This window comes from Notothenia rossii (assembly GCF_949606895.1).
Source record: "Notothenia rossii genome assembly, chromosome: 8".
NCBI classification, from domain to species: domain Eukaryota; kingdom Metazoa; phylum Chordata; class Actinopteri; order Perciformes; family Nototheniidae; genus Notothenia; species Notothenia rossii.
This window is the reverse complement of record NC_136906.1, coordinates 56,839,991-56,861,145: the sequence shown is the minus strand read 5'-3', so window position 1 is coordinate 56,861,145 and position 21,155 is coordinate 56,839,991. Positions and strand designations below refer to the sequence as shown.

General features: G+C 42.2%; 1 protein-coding gene and 1 long non-coding RNA gene across 2 annotated transcripts; both read right to left on the bottom strand.

Moving 5' to 3' along the window:
* Window positions 1-11,300: 11,300 nt before the first annotated feature.
* On the bottom strand, window positions 11,301-13,918 carry LOC307014872 (uncharacterized protein; the record flags this gene model as incomplete). Its single annotated transcript, XM_079643087.1, has 8 exons — window positions 11,301-12,348; window positions 12,442-12,547; window positions 12,632-12,737; window positions 12,960-13,048; window positions 13,134-13,199; window positions 13,261-13,371; window positions 13,455-13,573; window positions 13,645-13,918. 8 exons carry the CDS (start codon window positions 13,916-13,918, stop codon window positions 12,197-12,199), a joined length of 1,023 nt encoding a protein of 340 aa, XP_079499213.1. The 3' UTR covers window positions 11,301-12,196.
* Window positions 13,919-20,397: 6,479 nt separating this feature from the next.
* On the bottom strand, window positions 20,398-20,880 carry LOC307016545. The gene is made up of 2 exons (XR_013801844.1): window positions 20,644-20,880; window positions 20,398-20,554 (listed from the first exon to the last, which is right to left on the bottom strand). It is a non-coding gene; the product is annotated as an uncharacterized lncRNA (long non-coding RNA).
* Between the last annotated feature and the right edge of the window lie 275 nt (window positions 20,881-21,155).

Sequence of the window (21,155 nt, the reverse complement as noted above, 5' to 3'; positions counted from 1 at the left end):
TAAAAAGAAGAGTAGTATTAAATACAGGTTAATACTGTATACAAATGTATTTAAGGTACAACAAGTGTTATTGAATGTGAAATTCAATTCGAAATATGTGTTTATCACATAAAAGAATAACATACAGACAGAGTGAAGGTATGTGAATGGTTATCAAGGAATGTAAGTCGAAACTGAAATGTATAAGATAAGTAATATGTTTATATGATTTTGTGTAATAAAACAACCGCAGAAGTAATCTGGAAGGAAACCGAACACAACGTGTCCTCATTACTTCTGTTTCACCTGCACCATACAGGTATCATCACTGTTACTGTGGTCCTCATATTGGGGACCCGTAACAGTTCTTGGGGGCTCGTCCGGGATCGGCGCCACCTACTGGTCGGGAGCCGATCCATTAATGACTTCTAGGACCAATACCAGAGCTGATGCGAGCAGAGAGCTGTAAGCTGGAGCAGACGTGGAACCGTTGCTGAACTGAGCGATCCATCGTGAGTGAATTGGAAGAGCTGCTGTCATGTCGGAGAGCCAAAGGAAAAGTCTGGTGTGGGACATCAGAAGAAGCCTACTCTCCTTGTCAGCGAAAGAACTCCTCCACATTGCCAAGGAAGTGGGTCCAGTGCCAGGCCAGGAACCGTCTGAGCTCGAGGAGGGAGACGATGAAGGCTGCTTCAACTACATCAGTTTATTTATGCACAGTAAGCACTTGCTTGAGTCAGAAGATAGTGGGATGGCTCACTTGTTGATGTTGAAAGATGCTATTGATGACATTGTGAAAGACAGAGAAGTAAGTGTACCGGGTTTGCCACATGTAGAACCACACTTAGAGATAAACACAGGTAACAACACTAAGCAGATATCTGAAGCTGAGACAGATCTCACCGCTTCTCCAGTCAGTTTTAATGCTGTAGGTGATAACACAAATACTGGGTTACTGGAAATGCTCAATAGCTATGAAGACCTGGGCAAAAGGTTAAGACAAAGCATTTTGGCACCTGCAACACAGACACTAGAACCAACCCCACTGTCACCAGCACACACTAATAAGTCTCATAACAGCCCACACTCAACAGCTCAGTCTGCTGCCCAGTCCGGCCCTGAGACAATGATCTCCTTAAGAGAGCTCTCCTACCTCCAGAGGAGGGAGTTTAAGGTGCAAGGGGGTCAGGTTGGTGATCATTCTTCGGACATAAGCTATAACAATGTCTGTAAGCAAATCGAGGAAGGGATTAGAGAAGGTGTCCATGACGGAGACATAGTTCGTGGTGTGCTCCGAATCATAAAACCTGGAACTTTCAAAGACATGCTAATAAATAAGGATGACCTGACAGTGATGGAGCTCAAAGGCTTTCTCCAGGCCCACTTAAGAGAGAAAAACAGTACGGAGTTATTCCAAGAATTAATGTGTGCTAGACAGGATGATAATGAAACACCACAACAGTTTCTCTACCGAGTGATAGGGTTAAAGCAACGTGTCCTATTCACCTCCAAACTGTCAGACGCAGGCATTAAATACAGTCCAGCTACTGTTCAAGATGTGTTTCTACATACGGTCTTGCAGGGACTTGGATATAAACACAGTGATGTACGCAGAGAACTAAAGCCTCTTCTGTCAAGTGGTGAGGTGAGTGATGAAACAATATTACGCCATGTAATGAGAATCACCAGTGAGGAGAGTGAGAGACAGAAGAGGATAGGTCCTTCTCGTCGGCAGGCAACAACTATTGCTTATAGCGCACAACTTGAGCTTAACACAGTCCAAGAGTGTGGCAACAAACAAGAGAGCACAGCACACAAAACAAAAACAGACCCAATAAAAGAGCTTGCAGCTAAGGTAGATGAGCTAACCAGCATGGTTGAGGCTATGAGACAACAAAAGCAGCCACATCCGGCAGACATGATTAACCATAATCAATACTCTCAAAACAGAGTGAGACCCAGGAGAGAGAAACCTTTTGGTTGTTCAAAATGTGTCGAACAAAACCGGCCAGATTGTAACCACTGTTTCTATTGTGGGGATGGAGGGCACAGGGCTGTGGGCTGTTTAAAGAGACAAGAGAGTCAGGGAAACTCAAGCCGGTCACTGCAGCGGGGTTGCCAGTGATCGGATCCACAATACGACCCCAAGCTGAACATTCTGGTGAGGCAAAAGCGCAAACCAGTTGTGAGGGCAAAACAGTTGAAGTAGCTAGTGCACAGAATAGTTACCAGCAAGATGAATCCTCGACTCAGTTTTCTTTTGGTTCACCAGGGGTGAAACGTAGAACTGTTGCCAAGCTGATAGGAAAAAAATCGCTAATACAGTGTAATCTAAACGGATTGGCAGTGACTGCATTGCTTGACTCCGGTGCTCAAGTCAGTATCATAAGCCGAGCCTGGAAAGAACAATATCTGCCTAATCTTGATGTTCGACCAATATCGGAGATTATCGAGGATCTGGACGAGCTAAAGGTGCATGCAGTTAATGGCGAGCTTATTCCGTTTGATGGCTGGGTAGCCATTATGACCAACCTGCCAGGAAATGAAGAACCCAGTCTTTCCATCAGTGTTCCATTCCTAGTCACAAGCTTGACCATGGAGAGACCATTGGTTGGTTTTAATGTTTTGGAGGAAATCATTGAGGGGCAGCCAGAACGATTGATATGCACTCTGGTTAAACTGCTTCGTGATGCCATCAGTGTTCCGGTGGAGAAAGCCGAAGCAATTGTGAGCTTTATTCAGGCAGTTGAACCAAGTGTGTCGCAGGGACGCCTAAGAACAGGTGTAAATGACATCGTCATTCCGGCTGGTCAAGTCACCTGGGTGAGGTGTCGTGTTCCCCAAACCCTGAACCCCTCTGATCGTCTGGTGTTGTTTGAAGCTGATGAAGACAGTCATCAATTATCGCAGCTGGATTTAGGGACAGGTTTGTTTGAGATACAGAACCCTGCAAAGCCTTATGTCACAATTCCAGTAGGCAATAACACCAAACATGATGTCACCTTACCACGCAAGACAGCCCTGGGCGTATTGCAGCACATTGGAAGGTTTGTGGATGCTGAATCTCCTGACAAGACAACATGTACTACAACAGTCAATGAGGTCTCAACTCAACCCCTTGAACCAATCCAAAAAGCTGAGCCGATTCCACCCCTGTGGCACCCCCCAGTGGACCTCAGTCACTTGGAGGAGGAACAACAAGAGATTGCCAAGAGAATGTTGTACGAAGAATCAAAGGCTTTTGCGAGGGACGGAAATGACATTGGCTGTAACCCTAGCCTACAAATGGTGATAAATCTGAAGGACGATATTCCAGTGCAAAGGACGTATACTTCCATAACAAAGCCGCTTTTGAGGGAGGTCAAAGAATATATTCAAGACCTACTGGTGAAGGGATGGATTGTTAAATCCAAGTCTTCCTATTCTGCCCCTGTTGTGTGCGTGCGGAAGAAAGATGGCTCTTTGCGCCTTTGTATAGACTATCGCCTGCTCAATCAGAAAACTGTACCAGACCGACACCCACTGCCTCGGATACGGGACCTACTGGACACCTTGGGGGGATACTCTTGGTTCAGCATCCTTGACCAGGGTAAGGCATACCACCAGGGTTTTGTGGCTGAAGGTTCATGCCATCTGACCGCCTTCATCACACCCTGGGGGCTTTATGAGTGGGTGAGAATCCCGTTTGGTCTTACGAATGCACCAGCAGCTTTTCAGAGGAGTATGGAGGAGATGTTGAGTTCTTTGAGAGATGAGTGCTGTATACCTTACCTGGACGACATCCTGTGTTACTCCCAGACCTTTGAAAATCATGTGGAGGTGGTTCGGAAAGTGCTCCAAGCGATACAGAGTCAGGGAGTGAAGCTCCGCCCTGAGAAGTGTGAGGTGTTCAGGGGAGAAGTTCGCTATGTCGGACGCCTGGTCTCTGGTGAGGGTGTTCGAGTCGACCCCAAAGATCTAGAAGCTGTACTGGCCCTGAAAGCGAAAACACCGAAGACCGTAGGTGACCTGAGAAGAGTCCTCGGCTTTCTCAGTTACTACAGGTCGTACATACAAGACTTCTCAAAGATAGCAAAGCCATTATACGAGTTGCTCCAAGTGAAAGCCTCAACACAAGCTCGACAGATCAAAGCTAAAGGCCCCCAGCTGTCATCCAGGGCGCCTATAGAGTGGACTGCTGTGCATCAGACTACACTTGAGGAACTGGTTGACATGTTAACTCATCCTCCAGTTCTCGGATACCCAGACTTTGACATGCCATTTGTCTTGCATACCGATGCATCGGAGCAAGGACTGGGAGCAGTTCTTTACCAACAGCAGGACGAAAAGCTGCGAGTCATTGGCTATGGGTCACGAACCTTGACACCGGCTGAAAGGAATTATCATTTGCACAGCGGCAAATTAGAGTTCCTTGCGCTAAAGTGGGCAGTGTGTGAGAAGTTTAGAGATTACCTCTTTTATGCTCCTCACTTCACCATCTACACTGACAACAATCCACTTACTTATGTTATGAGCACGGCCAAACTCAATGCGGTCGGTCACCGTTGGGTGGGGGAGTTGTCAGACTTCCGCTTTAACATTAAGTACAGACCTGGAAGAATGAACATTGATGCAGATACACTGTCCCGTATCCCTCTTGATATTGACCACTACATGTCAACGTGCACAGAAGAGTTGTCGCAAGATGTGGTGAGTGCAACCTGGGAAGGAGGTCAAGCAGCTCAGAGAAAAGATGTTGCCTGGGTAGCTGCCCTCTCTGCCTCCTCCCTTGATGTTATCCCACAGCCGTGCACACCTCTACAGGAAATAAGTCACAATGAGTTGGTTCAAGCCCAAAGGGAAGACCAAACGATTGGAGAGATCGTAAGGCTAAAAGAAGTTAGTGATAAACTTTCAGATGATATGAGGAGGTCAGTCAAGGGAACCGTGTGTAAGCTTCTCCACGAGTGGAACCGTCTACACCTTGAAGATGGAATCCTATATCGGCGGACACCAGAGAGAAAACAGCTTGTCCTACCTCTGAAATATCAGTCTTTTGTCTTGAAGCACCTTCATGATAACATGGGACATGTAGGCACAGAGAGAGTCATTCAACTAGCCAGAGAAAGGTTTTACTGGCCTCATATGAAAAGATTCATAGAGGATTATGTGACAAAGAAATGCTGTTGCATTAAACAGAAGAAACCAACGGTCCATGTGCGTGCACCAATGAGCAGCATGAAGTCTAACTCACCCCTGGAACTGGTCTGCATTGACTACTTGCACCTTGAGAAAAGTAAAGGAGGCTATGAATATATCTTGGTGGTAGTCGACCACTTCACAAGGTTCGCACAGGCCTATGCAACCAAAAATAAATCCGGACGGACAGCAGCAGAGCGGATTTATAATGACTTTATACCCCGTTTTGGGTTCCCCAACAAACTGCACCATGATCAAGGAAGAGAATTCGAGAATGATCTCTTTCGAACACTCGGGCAGCTAGCTGGAGTAGGTCACTCTCGAACATCTCCTTACCACCCACAAAGTAATCCAGCTGAGCGGTTCAACCGAACTCTGTTACAGATGCTGCGAACGCTGACAGACAAAGAAAAAGAGACATGGAAAGAACATCTTCCACAGGTTATACACGCGTATAACTGCACACGTCACAAATCGACCAGTTATTCGCCTCACTTTCTGCTCTATGGTCGTCAACCTCGTCTCCCTGTGGATCTCCTATTCGGCCTGTCAGAGGAGACAGATCCAGTAACACACAAAGGATATGCTGAGAAATGGCGCGACAGGATGACAGAAGCATATCGGATTGCTACTGATAACAGTCTGGCGTCTAGTGCAAAGGGCAAGTCCTATTATGATCAGAAGGCGAGGGGAGTGGTTCTGAAGCAAGGGGATAGAGTGTTAGTCAGGAACCTAAGTGAGCGCGGAGGGCCTGGTAAGTTGCGTTCCTATTGGGAGAAGAGGATATATGTGGTAAAGGAACAGGTTTCAGATAACCCAGTATATGTCGTCCATCCAGAAAGTGATGCAAAAGGGAAAATCAGAACCCTGCACAGAAACCTGCTTCTGCTTGTCAATGACTTGCCAGTGGAATTCCCACCACAGTTAGTCAAACCAACCCCAAAGCCATCACAGAAGCAAGGAAGCCATCCAAGGAGACAAAGGGATGTGAGAGACCAAAATGCTGAGACATCTGATTCAGAGGATGAGTCAACAGGAGGTTACTGGTTGCGGGTACCAGCAAATCGGGCTAGGCCTATCATAACAGGTACTCCAAAGAGACCAATTATGTTAAGAAGAGAGCAGAGACCAGTGTTGGAACAACAGCCTTCTGAGGAGATGTTTGGAAAGACTACCAGGAACTCTGGTGTAGAGAGACAGTTAGAGTTCCAAACTTTACCTGACATGGACATTGCGCAACGGGAAACTGGAGGACAGGCTAGAGGTCTTTGTGAAGAAGAGTACTCTTCAGACAGGGGTGAACTTCAACTTGAGGATGAACCGGAAATCTCTCATCAAACTGACTTAGAGGAGGACAATGAGCAGACAACCCCCAATGTACCTCAGAACGAAGATGAGCAAGAGTTGCCTCAACGTGCATGTCCCGAGGAACGGGTACAAGACCCTGAACCTGACTCACCTGTCCCACTGAGACGGTCTACTCGGGAGAGACAACCAGGTCAAATCCTCACCTATTCATCTCTTGGCCTCCCAACATACCAGTCGGGTCCAACAGTAAATGCTATGGATACATACCTCATGCCCTACACTCACCTTTGGTATTCACAAACGTGCCCACCATCATTCCACTACACACCCCTCATTCCATATCCCCATTCACCATTTACATGTCCCATACAAGGTTATTGAAAGGTCACACACAGTGTTAGTCCTAAGGGTCATACATTTTGAGGTGTGATAGTTTGGACATTGTAAATATTTGTGTTTTATAAAGATGTTAAAGTTATCTTGAATAGGAATATGTGATTTCAAGTAAGTGTCGGGAGCCACTTTTGTTGTCGGGGAGCGTGTGGCACCCCTGGGATGTGTGACCACATTAATATAATTATTATTATTATTTAGAGTTAGAACATGCATTTATTTTGTACATCTGTTATTTTCATGTCATTAACGGGGTTGATAGATGCAGTGAGTAGTGAGGCGGAACGTTTGTGTTTGATTCAATGGTTCCGGGGTACCGATTAAAGCGACGGACGTTCCCGGGGTTTCCTCAGAAGTAATCTGGAAGGAAACCGAACACAACGTGTCCTCATTACTTCTGTTTCACCTGCACCATACAGGTTGGTAAACTGTGCATAAATCACAATGAATCCCCCATAAGGTTTGCAAAGATAATATGTAATGGCCCGCTAACAGTTGAAGACTTTGTAGCGCTGTTTACATGTGTAAAACTGTTATATAGTGTGTGTGTATTAGCCTAGCTTCCCCGGTACGGCGCCATTTTGGGGACAACGTGATCTGACGCAGTAAGGAAACAAGTTTGTCAGTATATCTGAAGGCTCCCACACACTGAGTATTTACATGCATGTATAGTGATTGTGAGTTTGTAATAAATATGTACTTTGTAAGGGTTATAAGTTAGTTACTGTTGATAAAAGAGTAAGGTTGTTTGTTACACTTAAATATGTTTCAGTAATGCATTTTAGTGACCTGCCATTAATGGCAGAAGGTAAATAGTCAACATGACAGGTTAGAGGGGTCATGAAATACTACTTTTAAGTGAAAGTAAAAAGAAGAGTAGTATTAAATACAGGTTAATACTGTATACAAATGTATTTAAGGTACAACAAGTGTTATTGAATGTGAAATTCAATTCGAAATATGTGTTTATCACATAAAAGAATAACATACAGACAGAGTGAAGGTATGTGAATGGTTATCAAGGAATGTAAGTCGAAACTGAAATGTATAAGATAAGTAATATGTTTATATGATTTTGTGTAATAAAACAACCGCAGAAGTAATCTGGAAGGAAACCGAACACAACGTGTCCTCATTACTTCTGTTTCACCTGCACCATACAGGTATCATCACTGTTACTGTGGTCCTCATATTGGGGACCCGTAACATATTCATACCCCTCACTGTTTATTCATAATTCAATTAATTCTATATTTTATTCTGTAGATTGTGTACATTACTTTTCACTTTACTGCTTGTTGCACCGTTAGAAGCTAGACTGCATTTCGTTGTCTCAGTACCTTTAATCTGTGCAATAACAATAAAGTAGGCATCTTTATTGATGCCTCTACAATCAAGTTCTAAGTAGTGCAATATGAAATAAAAACAACTACACTCTTTTGGCAGTGTTGTGGTGCCGAGAGATGGGAGTCGGAGGCGGGGTACCAAAGGTACAAGCTAGACTTTTATTTAGCATCTGAAAACCATTGTAAACAACTTCATGCCCGGGAAGCGAAGACCGGCGGAAACAGGAAATCCGGTTCACTAAAATGTCCATGCAGAACAATACCCCAACCCATAGATCCGTGGGTGAATAATGTCAATCACCACAGTGATTACTACACTATTTTGGCAGTGTAACAATTAAACAAGAACTACACTCTTTTGGCAGTAACAATTAGATAAATAATAAACGGTCAGACTGACACTGAAGACAAACAAACTATTTTCAGCAATCAATCTGTTTAGTTGACTCTGGGTGACATGTGGCGATTTAAAAAAATTGTTTTTTGGCTGTTTAGATGGTGTTGCTCCATCTGGGTCACTGCCGGTGGTTGAGACGGTGGGGTCTTTGGCGACTTCAGGAGATCGGCATTGCTGTTATTCGATGTGGACAATGCTTTCAGTCCTGCACACAGTTTACATTTGACCGTAATATTTTGTGCTTCCTTTATCCCCACAAATTGAAAATAGTGGTTATATCTCCAAGTTGTAAATGCGCTGCTGCTCTCGCTGATACTTGCATCTGCCATAGTGTGTGTGCAGGTGGTGGGCGTTGCCGTGTATGTGTGTGTGTTAGCCTTAGCAAGTGTTTGTGTGCCTGTGTATTTTCCCCATAAGGCAAGACCCGCCCAACTCTGTCTTTGATTGGCTTACCCTGAAATGTTATCGCTGTATTCGCCTGTAAATTATATCCGCAGGGAGATTCGGTTCAGTTGGATCACATAATGTAACGCAGTAACGCACCCATTTAAATCACAGTAACTATAATGGCGTTACTGAATGGGAATAGTTAACTAGTAACGTTATTAGTTACCACAAAAGGTAATTGTGTGCGTTAGTTTCTAACACATTAGTCCCAACACTGGTAAACACACACCTGATCACCTGAGAGCTGCCGTTTCATTCAGACTGTTTAAAAAGAAACAACGGTCTGATTTTAACAACTCAATGTGTGATTGTTATAGCAGTAATATTAGACACTAATAATACAGTAAACTATTAACACTGTACGTATTATTGTTTGCCCGTGGGATTAGTATTATCGGTAGTGAGAGCCGTGCTGCATTTTCCAATGTTCGGATGTGATATAAAAACAAAGCGATTATTTTTGTTGTTGTAAACTCACGTGGATTAAACGACATGTATTAGTGCATTCATTTCAATTCGCAAACATATGATACATTAAATGATCGTGAGGATGATGATTGAAAATCGTTTGTTTGAGCCGGTGTTACAGTACAAGTTGAGTCATGACAACTGGCGACATTCTATTATTTTCGTCATAGGAATCCGGGGCGTGTACATTGAGGACCCATTGTTGACTTACCAGGAAAGAAACATCGTTTGTCGTTTACGTTCATCTTTTGCTATATCTGCCTCCATAGGATCACTTTGATGCACATTCAGTACTCGTATGTGAGGTTGTGGGGGAGAGGTCGATATCGTGACGCTTACAGGGAGGTATCGAACATTACAAAGTAGGTGACTGTGTAGATGCCTGTTCAAAGATATTGCAAACTTGAATAAATCATTTAAATTATATTATTTGTTTCCGACTTTCATTTGTTCATCGTTCTTAATGTGATGTATATTAGCTTTGATAGCTGTCCATACCTTCAGACAGCCTAAAAGTAAAACACAAGTTGTTTATTCACAAACGCTCATCGACATGACTGGATCACTCATGACAAGTTGTGATCAGCTCCGATTAAATTGTGATATCAATTCTGTAGCTAACCTCCAGGGAGCACGTTTATTTTATGAAATACCTGTATCCCTCTCATCACAACAAGACTCTACACTGTGCAGGAAAAACAATTACATACATGAAAATAACCTTGATGCATGGGAATGAAACACACAAACTATCTTCCGTGGCTATGCTGATATGTCACAGTAACAGTCAACCACATAAAAGTAAGTCCAGCGGGGCAAACGTTGAATACATATAATACAGTAGTTCTATTATGCCTTTAAGCCTATACGTTTAACCCATAAGAACCCGGACCCATTTCTACTTTTGGGGAAATTAAGGGGAACGTCATTTAGACTAAATAGACACATTTCTGACAAGTAACCCCACTAGTGTCAAATATCTGAAATGTGACATATATGTCACATTGGGCTTTAATCGTAAAGTAACTGTTATTTATAACTTCATTAATGAGGATGATGTTTTGGTTTACATTTGTTTGAACATACTTTCAATTGAATAATAAAGAATATGTTAACTAAATATAATTGAATCAGCTAAATTAACTGAGCAGATCATAATCATATTTGTAATTGTACATATATGTCACTCTGGGTTTACTGTGAATGTTTAGGGTTAATGTCCCGATGTGACACCAGTGTCACAGCAATATTTATGGCATTTGTTTCATATCAATTTCATCAAGAAATGTTTCTACAACATATGTATATGTAATCAGAATCAGAAAAGAGCCAAAGACAGCTTAATGTTTAACAAATGACATGTCATGTAAGCATTTTTATTCTTAAATGGCTTGAATGTTAGCTTTAGCAACAAAAAACATTTCCAAATGTAGCTAGTTCTGTCACATGTGTTAGCCTGGCACATGGACATCTTGGACATGTTGTTATGGGAACACAAAAGCAAATGACAAGGACCATGACCCACCAGACTGTTCAGTGTGTGTCACTTAGGGACTTCATGAGACAAAAAAGGCTAAAGTTGTATAAGGAACTTTCCAGAGCATTTAAAGTTCATGTGACACCTGTGTCTAAGCAATTATGTCTGCCTTCCGTGTTGCACCATGAGGAACCACTGATATAAAATGCTTAACTGTCTAAGTTGCAACCATGCACTTTTTGGAGGGCTAAGTGCCAGCTTGACATCTTTTTGGCTTCATTTATAGAAGGAAAGACAACAGTGATAGTTATGTTTCAGAATAACATTTATTGGAAATTGTTAGAACAATCTCCCTGGTCACCGGCTTGAGCTTGAGCCTCAGGATCCATGTATCTGTGATCCTCTCCAGAATGGAAGGAGTCATCACATACAGAGCATCAACTAGTTCCTGAACAGTGTCCTTCACATGCTGATATCCAAGAGAGGGAGTTCCACAGTCACAAGATGGAGGAATAGAAAGCAGTATTCAATGTTTACTTCAGATTAGCTCCACGTCAGAAATGAGCATGCTTGTCATATGTCTCTCTCCATAGAGGCTGAATCATCATGTTAATCACATAGCTATCATATGCCTCAAACAGTCCTGATGCTCTTCTAGGTAATCACACATCCTGTCATGTTCACAGCTACAGTTGATACCTTTGTTATCATGTTACCCTCATGTTGGAAGAGGACATTCAGGATTTTGCCAACAGAAATAATAAACTGTGTGTGTGTGTGTGTGTGTGTGTGTGTGTGTGTGTGTGTGTGTGTGTGTGTGTGTGTGTGTGTGTGTATATGTGTGTGTGTCTAAGAAGTGCAGCCTTTACAAAATAAATCTGCATTGAGAGAGGGCTCCCCAACACAGTACGTGTGGTACCACATAGTGCACCCAGTGCACTCGATCATAAAAATAAACAGAAAAACGACTTGTTAGAATATTGACAAACATTTTAACATCCCTCATCCAGAGTAAGCAGTAATCAAGTTGTTTACATTTCATTAAGCAAGCAATGTATAGTTTTAGATCTTAGCTGTTTTCCTTTCTGTTTAGAGTCCATGCTCAGAAGTTTCTTCAACTGCTCCAGTGTCATCCCATAGTGCAAAGGCATGCAAGTTTGGTGAATTAAAGTAAACATTTATAATATCTGTTATAGAGAGTGTTCACCCAGTGCTGTAGAGGTAACCAATCCAGGGTGTATCCCAGTCCTCCAGCCAAATGTTGGTCAGGAAATAAATACAACTTCTTACCCATTGGTCAACCTTAGGCCCTATGCTATGTTCCCCACAGGTCCGACACAGCTCGGATAGGTCATCTGTAAAAAAATTATTAAGAAATACAGGCATTAAGGTATTGAAATGCCAAATAAGACACAATATTTATGTTTCCCCTGTCTAGTCCTGTATACCTGAGTTGTTCACCAGAGCCATTGCCATCTTTAACCTCATTGAGGCCACTCCTTCCTGGTCCACTGGGTACTGGACCTGTTGTTTTTGCAGTATTTGCTCTGCAAGCTTAAAAGGTCTGTCATAAGTATCTTCATAATTTTTGTTAATTACAGATGGTTATATATACACACACACATTACTAAATGTTACCTTCAGAACCAACACACCGCAGCACGTAGAATCCATCTGTTTGGGATGATCGATTGTTGTGCAGGCCCATCTCCCAACTGAAGGTCTGTGTTTCCGGACCAGCGATCTACATAGGAAACAGATAGATTGGGTTTTGTATATAAGCCCAATTCAGATCCTTTTTTAAGTCAAGAAGAGCTGCATGTTCACACAGGACAATCTAATGGTATTCAAGTAAAACAGTAGTAATCAGGAACATGATTTATGTGGCTTTGTGTTGCTCCCTCTTAATATAATCAAAAATCCTGAATATGTCTAGTAAACACATTAGAGCTTATATTTTATTCACCTTGTTACATCTTTGCATCTGATTAATTGCTCTTCCGTGGCCCCCAATGGGTTCAAGAACAGGGACCTGTTCTCATTCAGATACATGATCTATGGAAGTGCAAAGAAATTATTAAAGTGTTGAGTGTTGAATAAATAAAAATGTCTTGACCCATTAACATTTTAGATTACTTACAATGAGGGTCCAGTGTGCCCCGTCACAGACAGCTCCGGCCGCCACCTCATGTTTTGACAAATCCAACTGAAAAATATTTGTACATACATATGTTCATATATACACTTATTTCTAGTACTCTACTCACCTTTCTTAAGCCTCCCTTGTGGGTTCCCTGCCAGAGGGAAGTCATTAGGTAGGAGTCCACAATGAAGACCCCAGCTTTGGCCCCAACCCATGCCAGATAGGCATTCACAATCTATGAATACACCAGTATCTTTTGAACCCATTTTCAGAATGATCAGTTTGCCTACTTACATTTTTCATATACAGTAGGCTTACTTCTCCCTCCAACTCCTCTCCCGGGGCCAAGACCAACAGATTTTGACTGTATATTTTGTATGGGCCATACTTGGCCCACAGTGTCTCTTGTCTCCTCCCTGCCCATATGTCTCGAATTACTATAAAAAAAGGCATGTTAGTTATTAATGAAATGCATACTTTAAGGTGTACTTTTTTTCAGTTTACTTACAAGTCTCTACATCAGAGGATGCTCCTCGTGCCTGGCACTCTGTTGTGGAGGTGGAGGTGGGTGTGGGTGTGGAGGTGGGTGTGGGTGTGGAGGGCAGTGGAGCAGCCAGAGGAGAAGGATCCAACACTTTTTGTAATTTAGCAGGGATCCTCTCCTCTGGCTGGACATAGTGTTTCAAATGATCAATGTTCACTCTCATTGTCTTTTTTCCTTTTTTTGTAGCAAAGTCCGCTACCTTCCCCTCAATTTTTAGGATCCTGAATGGTCCCAACATGTCTGCCTCTAGCTTTCCCCATTTCCTCTGTTCCGACCTTTTGTTGCATTTTAAAACGAAATCCCCCACTTGAAAATTGTCCACTTGCCCACCTTCTTTCCTCTTGCGGATCTTATCTTTTTGCTATGTTACCTTTCACCCTCGCGAAAACTGCCTCCTGTTTTTTGAGTCCCTCGAAGACTTCCTCCATTTGCAACAAGTTGCTCACTTTCTCTTCCGTTATCTGCCACAGAAAAGCGTCAGAATGTTGAGAAAACATTGATGTTTGAAATAGTATGAATAATTAAAAAGGATGAGGACATTATCAGATCTTACCTCATACTCCTTGGGCACCTCTGACGGGTACCTCGCTTCCCTCCCAAACATCAGAAAATAAGGACTGAACTTGGTGGTCAGCTGGGTTTTCGTTCTCAGACCAAACATCGTCCCTTGGAGGAGTTGGTCCCACCGTTTGGGCTCACCCTCCACCAGTTTGTTCAGGGACCTAAATTCAGGTCAAGTACAAACACAAGAAGGTAGAACAGAAATTGGTTTCTAATATATGATAAAGCAGCTGATTTATTTACTTTTGTTGTATTTTTAGCTATCAATTCTGATTAGTTCATATAGGAACAGTAATGTTTGTTATTCTATGAACAAATATACCTTTGTATTGTGCCATTTAGTTTTTCCACCAAACCATTTGTTTGTGGGTGGTACGGCGAGCACAGGCTTCTTTTGATGGCCAGCTTCTCACAAAGGTTATAGTTGACCTTGAAGTGAACATTGGGACAAACAGGAAATAAATAAGTTAGCACAGCAGTTACATAATGGGGAGTCATAATTCTTCACAGTAGTACCTTATTGCAAAATTCCCTGCCTTGATCTGTTAGCAGTCTTTTAGGTGCACCAAATTTGTAAAATAAATCAAGAATACACTTGGTCACCTCATCTGCTGTTTTATTTTTAAGTGGGTATGCCTCTGCCCATTTGGTGAAATAATCAACCATTACACAAATGTACTGATTGCCACCATCGGTTACTGTGAGTTTACCCACTAGGTCCATGCCGACAAGCTCCAGAGGCTCTGTTACCTGAGATGAAAAAAATACACATGAGCATTGCAGTACATTACTGTTGGCATGTTTGAAAGCTGAAACTGTCTGCAAATGTGTCCTGTACTTCAATAGGAGTGTACTCTTTCTTCTCCTTGATAGTGGCCCTCTTGGATTGGCACTGGGGACACGCAGCAATCTGAACAAAAAAACACACTATAAACCTTTATGTGTTGCACTTTTGTACCATAATGTGTAATTTACCTCATTATTTTGAACTCACCCACTTGCGGATGTCCTCCGTCATGCCAGGCCAATAGAACCGCTGAATGATGGCCAGATGAGTTTTCTCCATTCCAGCGTGTCCACCAATTAGGCTGCAGTGGAACTCTATGAAGAGCTCGTTGGCTTCTTCACTTGATAAGACCACTTTTGCAAGGTGCTCAGTCCTGTTTTTTTTTACTCCTGCATATGTAGTGCAGGTCTCCGTCTGGTATTGAAATGTCATAATTATACATGTATCAACAGTGTTATCAAAGCAGATGATGTTCTGAAGACCACATGTCTGAAATGGTTACCTTTAATCCTGAAGGACTCAGCTCTTCTTTTGATAGCAAACCTCTGTTTGTTAGTCAAGCCTTCAGGATATATATGGCGGATATGGAAATCCAACAGTTCTTTCACCATGTTTGCATCCATGGTTTGCTGGCCCTCTCTAATATTAAGCCCTACACAAATGCTGTCCCTCCAACACACACACAGGCAAACAACTACTCACTAAATTAACACACAACACACAAGGACAAACAAACAATCACATTCAGTACTCACGCACAATCGATCTTTCTCTGTCGAATCTCACTATTCTATCGCTATGTATCTGTCTCTCGCTCTAAATGTCCCTCTCGCTCTAACTCTAAATGTCTCTCTCGCTCTAAATGTCTCTCTCGCTCTAAATGTCTCTCTCGCTATGTCTCTCGCTATATCTCTCTCGCTATCCTCATACATTTGTGTCATTTCCACCAGTTTATATAGCACTAGAGACAATCAAGGAGCAGATCACAGCTTGTCCCAGATGGTCAGCTGTGGCCAGCTGTGATCGATCCTGTGATGAACACGTGCTTCAGTTACAGTGTTGGGTGTAATGCGTTACAAAAGTAACGGAGTTACAGTAATGTATAACTGTTAGCTGTAACGAAGTAATGTAATGCATTACTAATAAAATGTGGGTAATATATTGCCCGTTACAATTCTCAGTAACGCAGTAACAACACATTTTAACCCGAAATTAAATGGTTTTATGTTTTTGAACCATTTACCAACATCGCAAGACATTCTGACACCAGAGAAAAATTGTTTACCCTTCAGGCTCATCAAGATCCAGGCTGTCGGATGTTCTTTTCCCCATGACTGCCTCACTGCACAAATATCCCGCTTATTACATACTAAACACACTACAGAGCCCATTCCGTGTTCCTGCTAGTATTTACTTCCTCTCTGCCTTCTTCTGGTGATTTATCTGACGTTCAGCGCTCCGTCTTTTAACCTCTTTTGCTTTCTCTTTCTTGATCCTCCTTAGCAACCTTCATTGTAGTCATCAACAGTGGTCTGTACTACTGTATTAACAACGTGTCACAGGTTCAATGAATCAGAATCGAGTATTCAACTAAGCCGTGTAATAAAAGTTGTGAGTAGCCTTAATGGCCTACACAGTTGTTATGCTATACCACATTGTCTTTCACTGGATGTATAATGAGCTGCACTTAACTACATTTTAGCATTTAAAATACTTAGCCATTCTTTTAAGGTTATTTTGGTAGAGTAACTCAAAAATAGGCTAATATAAAAGTAGTGTTAGTAATTACATTTCAGAGACAGTAATATTGTAATATAACGTAGCCTATTACTTAAAAAAGACATTAGTAAGTAACAGGGCCGGCCCTAGACTTTTGGGGGCCCTAAGCAAGATTTTGTTTGGGGGCCCCCCTCACTCTAGCGCGTTCTCACTACACACAACACGGAACCAACTTTTGTCTTATGATGTTAGTATGAGCACACATATTGTACAAATAAGCATGTAAACACTAAAGTGGGACCTGAGAAGAGCAGCACAGTCTTTAAATTGACTACAAATAACTACCTAGGCTATAACTAATGACTATATAAACTCAGTGAACAGAAATATAGAAACTCCTCAGTCCTCAGTGACATATGTTTTGTTGTTGTGGCTCTGAGTCTGTACTCCAGCACATTAGATTTGAAATGAAACAAGGACTATGAGGTTAAAGTGCATACTGTGACCAAGTATTAAATATGACTACTTTGTTGAAGTGTATGTTAATTTGTCCAATATTACATTTGATCCCCCATTTTAGGGGATCAAAAGTACTCTGACAAATGAACATAAACTTGAATAAAGTAGTCATATCAGATAGCACTGATGAACTGACAGTACAGAATAAAAAGACTGACAAAGTGACCATCACTGTTCAAAGATAGATATTTTTAATAAAAAACACTCAACACTAAATAGAATATATAAATAGATCCAAAAATACCTTTAAAGGATTAAATAATATGTGCAAAACAAACTGCTTAACAATGAAATGAAATGTAAAAAAACAAATGCAAATACAAATGTTCCTCTCGTACGTACAGTCAGAATTGTTCTCTTCTTGCTTTCCTGGAGGCAAAGTCATTGATGACCTGATCATAGGAGATCTGGCTGCCAATCTGGTGGTTTATGCTGATTATTGCCATTCCACTCAGGCGATCCTGGGCCATGGAGGACCTCAAGTATGTTTTTATCAGTTTGAGCTTCGAGAAGCATCTCTCTGCGGACGCCACTGTCACTGGAAGGGTACAGGCTATTCTCAGCGCTATCCAAAGATTTGGATAGATCTCACACAGCTCGTTTTCATTTAAGAAGGTGAGCATCTCCAATGTGGTCATATCTTCTTTGGGAAGCTCTGGAAGGCTTTGCATCTCCATGGCTAGCTCTCTCCAGTCAACGTCTGCCTCTTCGCCACAGGTCAATGTTTTTCCCAGCAGGGCACATTGGTCTGTAAGTGACTCATCATCCAGATTATGGAAGTTGTGAAGCACTCCAAACTTGTCTCTTACTTCCCCCAGGGACTTGAATCTGTCCTCCAAAGACTGGATGCCACAGTCCACCACAACATTAAAGAATCCTGTTTCCAGTCTCGTCATGGCATCAGCCACTGCCTCGTCAGCTGCCTCGTAGGCAAAATGCCTCTTTTTGCTCCGCAGCCTCTTTTCTTTCAGCACTGCCTCAACATTCATATTTCCACAGAGCTCTTTTGCTGTGGCCTGAGCATCTGTGAACCCAGTGGCCCTGTAGGTTACCAGCGATGCTTTGGTTTTGTCTAAGAGACTGACCGCAACATCCAGCTGCATGTTGACAGACTGAAGGAGCTTGCTAACTGTATTGATCTTTGACAGAATATCATACCAGACAACAGTGCAGATTTGGAATCTAAATGATCCAATTTCTTCTGCCAGGGATTGGGCCTCAATTCTGACCATGAGATCATTTGCGTTTTCCCTCACCTATAGCAAAGCCTCCCTGACCTTATCCGTTTGGTAGCGCAACGGCTCGATGCTATTCACTCTGCTCTCCCACCGCGTCTCACTCCAGGACTTGAGAGTGATGTCCACATGTTTTTTCAGGATGGTCCACCTCTGGGGAGAACCTGAAAACAAGGTGTACAGCTTCTGAACATTACCAAAGAAGCAAGTAGCATCTATTGATCCTTTGGCTGAATCCGCCACCATCAAATTCAGTGTGTGGGCTGCACAAGGAACATACAGAGCTCGAGGATTCTTCTCCAACAGCCTGGCCTGCACCCCTTTATTTCTGCCCTTCATGTTTGCACCATTGTCATAGGATTGTCCTCTGCAGTCCTCAAAGGGGATCTTCAGCTCCTCCAGCCTGTTCAAAATGAGTGTAGACAAACCAAGCCCTGTGGATGCAGGGGCTATGATGAACCCCAGAAAGTGCTCCCTGATCTCAGTCCTTTTCTTCACACTCACTGTTCGAATCACAACAGTCATCTGCTCCTGGTGGCTGACGTCTGGGGTGCAATCCAAAATGATGGCAAAATACTTGGACTCTTTGATTTCAGCCACCATTGCTGCAAGTATTGTGTCACTGATACAGGACATGAGTTCATTTTGGATTGTTTTACCCAAGTATGTAGTGTAATTTCCTCCACTGTCAATGCGTCTGATGTGTTCTTTCAGAACAGGGTCAAACTTGGCAATTAGCTCAACTTCTTTGAGGAAATTCCCGTTGTTGTGGTTATGCAGGGTGTCAACAGTCCCTCTAAGTCCCAGGTTCCTCTCTGCTAGAGATTGGATGATGGAAACCAACCGAATGAGCACCTCTCTCCACCTCTTCTTCTCTGCCTCCAGGAGGTACAACTCTGTTTTGTCTTTTGTCTTCCCTTTTCTAAGACGGAGCTCTAGTTCCTTCCAAGTCAACACACTTTTCACATGATCTGGGCTGTTGTCGTGTAGCTTCAGTAATGCGCCAATATTCACCCAGTCCTGTTGTCCCTCTGTTATGAGCTTTAATGATTTCTTGGAAAACAACTTGCAGCAAAAGCAGTAGACTGAATCATTGTTCTTGGAGTATATTAACCAGCTTCGCTTAACTTTCTCATCATTTACAAGTGTTCTAAACATGTAATGATAATGAAAGCTTCTGTTGTTTGGTGTTTTCGGGAATACAAAATCTCTGTCCACCTGTACTGGCCCCCTAATCACCAGATCTGTACGTACGTGATCGTTAAGTACTGATGGCCACCCAGTTGGATCCATTGGTGAACCAGAGAGAAAAGGAGTAGAAGTTACAGAGGTAGGTGTAGTAGGCGTAATGGTACTGCTCTCAACTTCAATGGGTACAGGAATACCTATAGGGAAATTAATTTTAAAAAATAAGTTTTTGTTACTTGACATGTTTACAAGTTGATGTTCCTGGCAATGAACAACACAGTTGAATGATTGAACACAATAGTAATAATGATATTCATAATAATAATAATAATAATAATAATAATAATAATAATACCATGATTGATTGGACATATAGTGCTTTGCTTTTCTTGACAAACAAAGTTAAGGTCTCTTTGATGTAGGCCTAAACTTACCAGCATTGTCAGAGGTGGTTTCTTCAGTGATGGAAGTTGATGGAACCGCTATGGAATAAAGAAGTATATCATTGTTTAATATATGACTATAGGACTGTCTCTAGATCAGCTGTCTTTTCACCACTATGGCGCTGCTTTTGAGATAGCTCCAAAGTGCTGATCCAGAATCAGTCCTTAAAAACAGGTATCATCAAACTCCTGCCCCATGCATGACAGATATTTATTATAAGCAATGAACAGCGAGCTTGCTCAATAGAACTTCGACAAATGGCAATTGTAGCTAGCTCTATGGGCTTAATCTATACACTTAACACATCATTTACCAGCATTGTCTGAGGCGGTTTCTTGGATGACATCGGAGTCACTGGTGCCAACAGCTGACCTTGTGGTTTCACATTCACCAACAGCAGCGGTGGAGGTTGATTGACCTGCTATGGAATAAAGAAATATATGATTCGTAATGTAATGACTTAATATTCCAAATTCAGAAAGCTCTCACTTTGGGCCCATTTGAACTCACCAACAGTGTCCTCAGTGGACGTTGTGGTGTGTGCTGGCACCTGCTGTGGGCTTCCAAAGTACTTCAGAAGTGCTCCTGAGGAGAGTATGTTACAGAGTTAAGCTTTATGGAAACAGACTTGAAATGGAACATCAAATGGAACATACTAGCTTTATATAGCTAATTCAATATTCAGCCAATGAATACTTGCATTTACATGAACTTAGAACCCACACAATGATGTTTGGATAGTTCGATAGATAGACAGATAGATAGATAGATAGATAGATAGATAGATAGATAGATAGATAGATAGATAGATAGATAGATAGATAGATAGATAGATAGATAGATAGATAGATAGTACTTTATTAATCCCAGGGGAAATTGGTTTACTTGGTCAAAATATGAAACAAGCAAATATACCTAGCTAACATTAGCTACGAGTGTGACTTGCTGCCTGAGCTAAACTTTTCTAAAGTAAATTAATCAGTAACGTTAATAGCATCGCATTATTCTACAGAAAGGCTGAG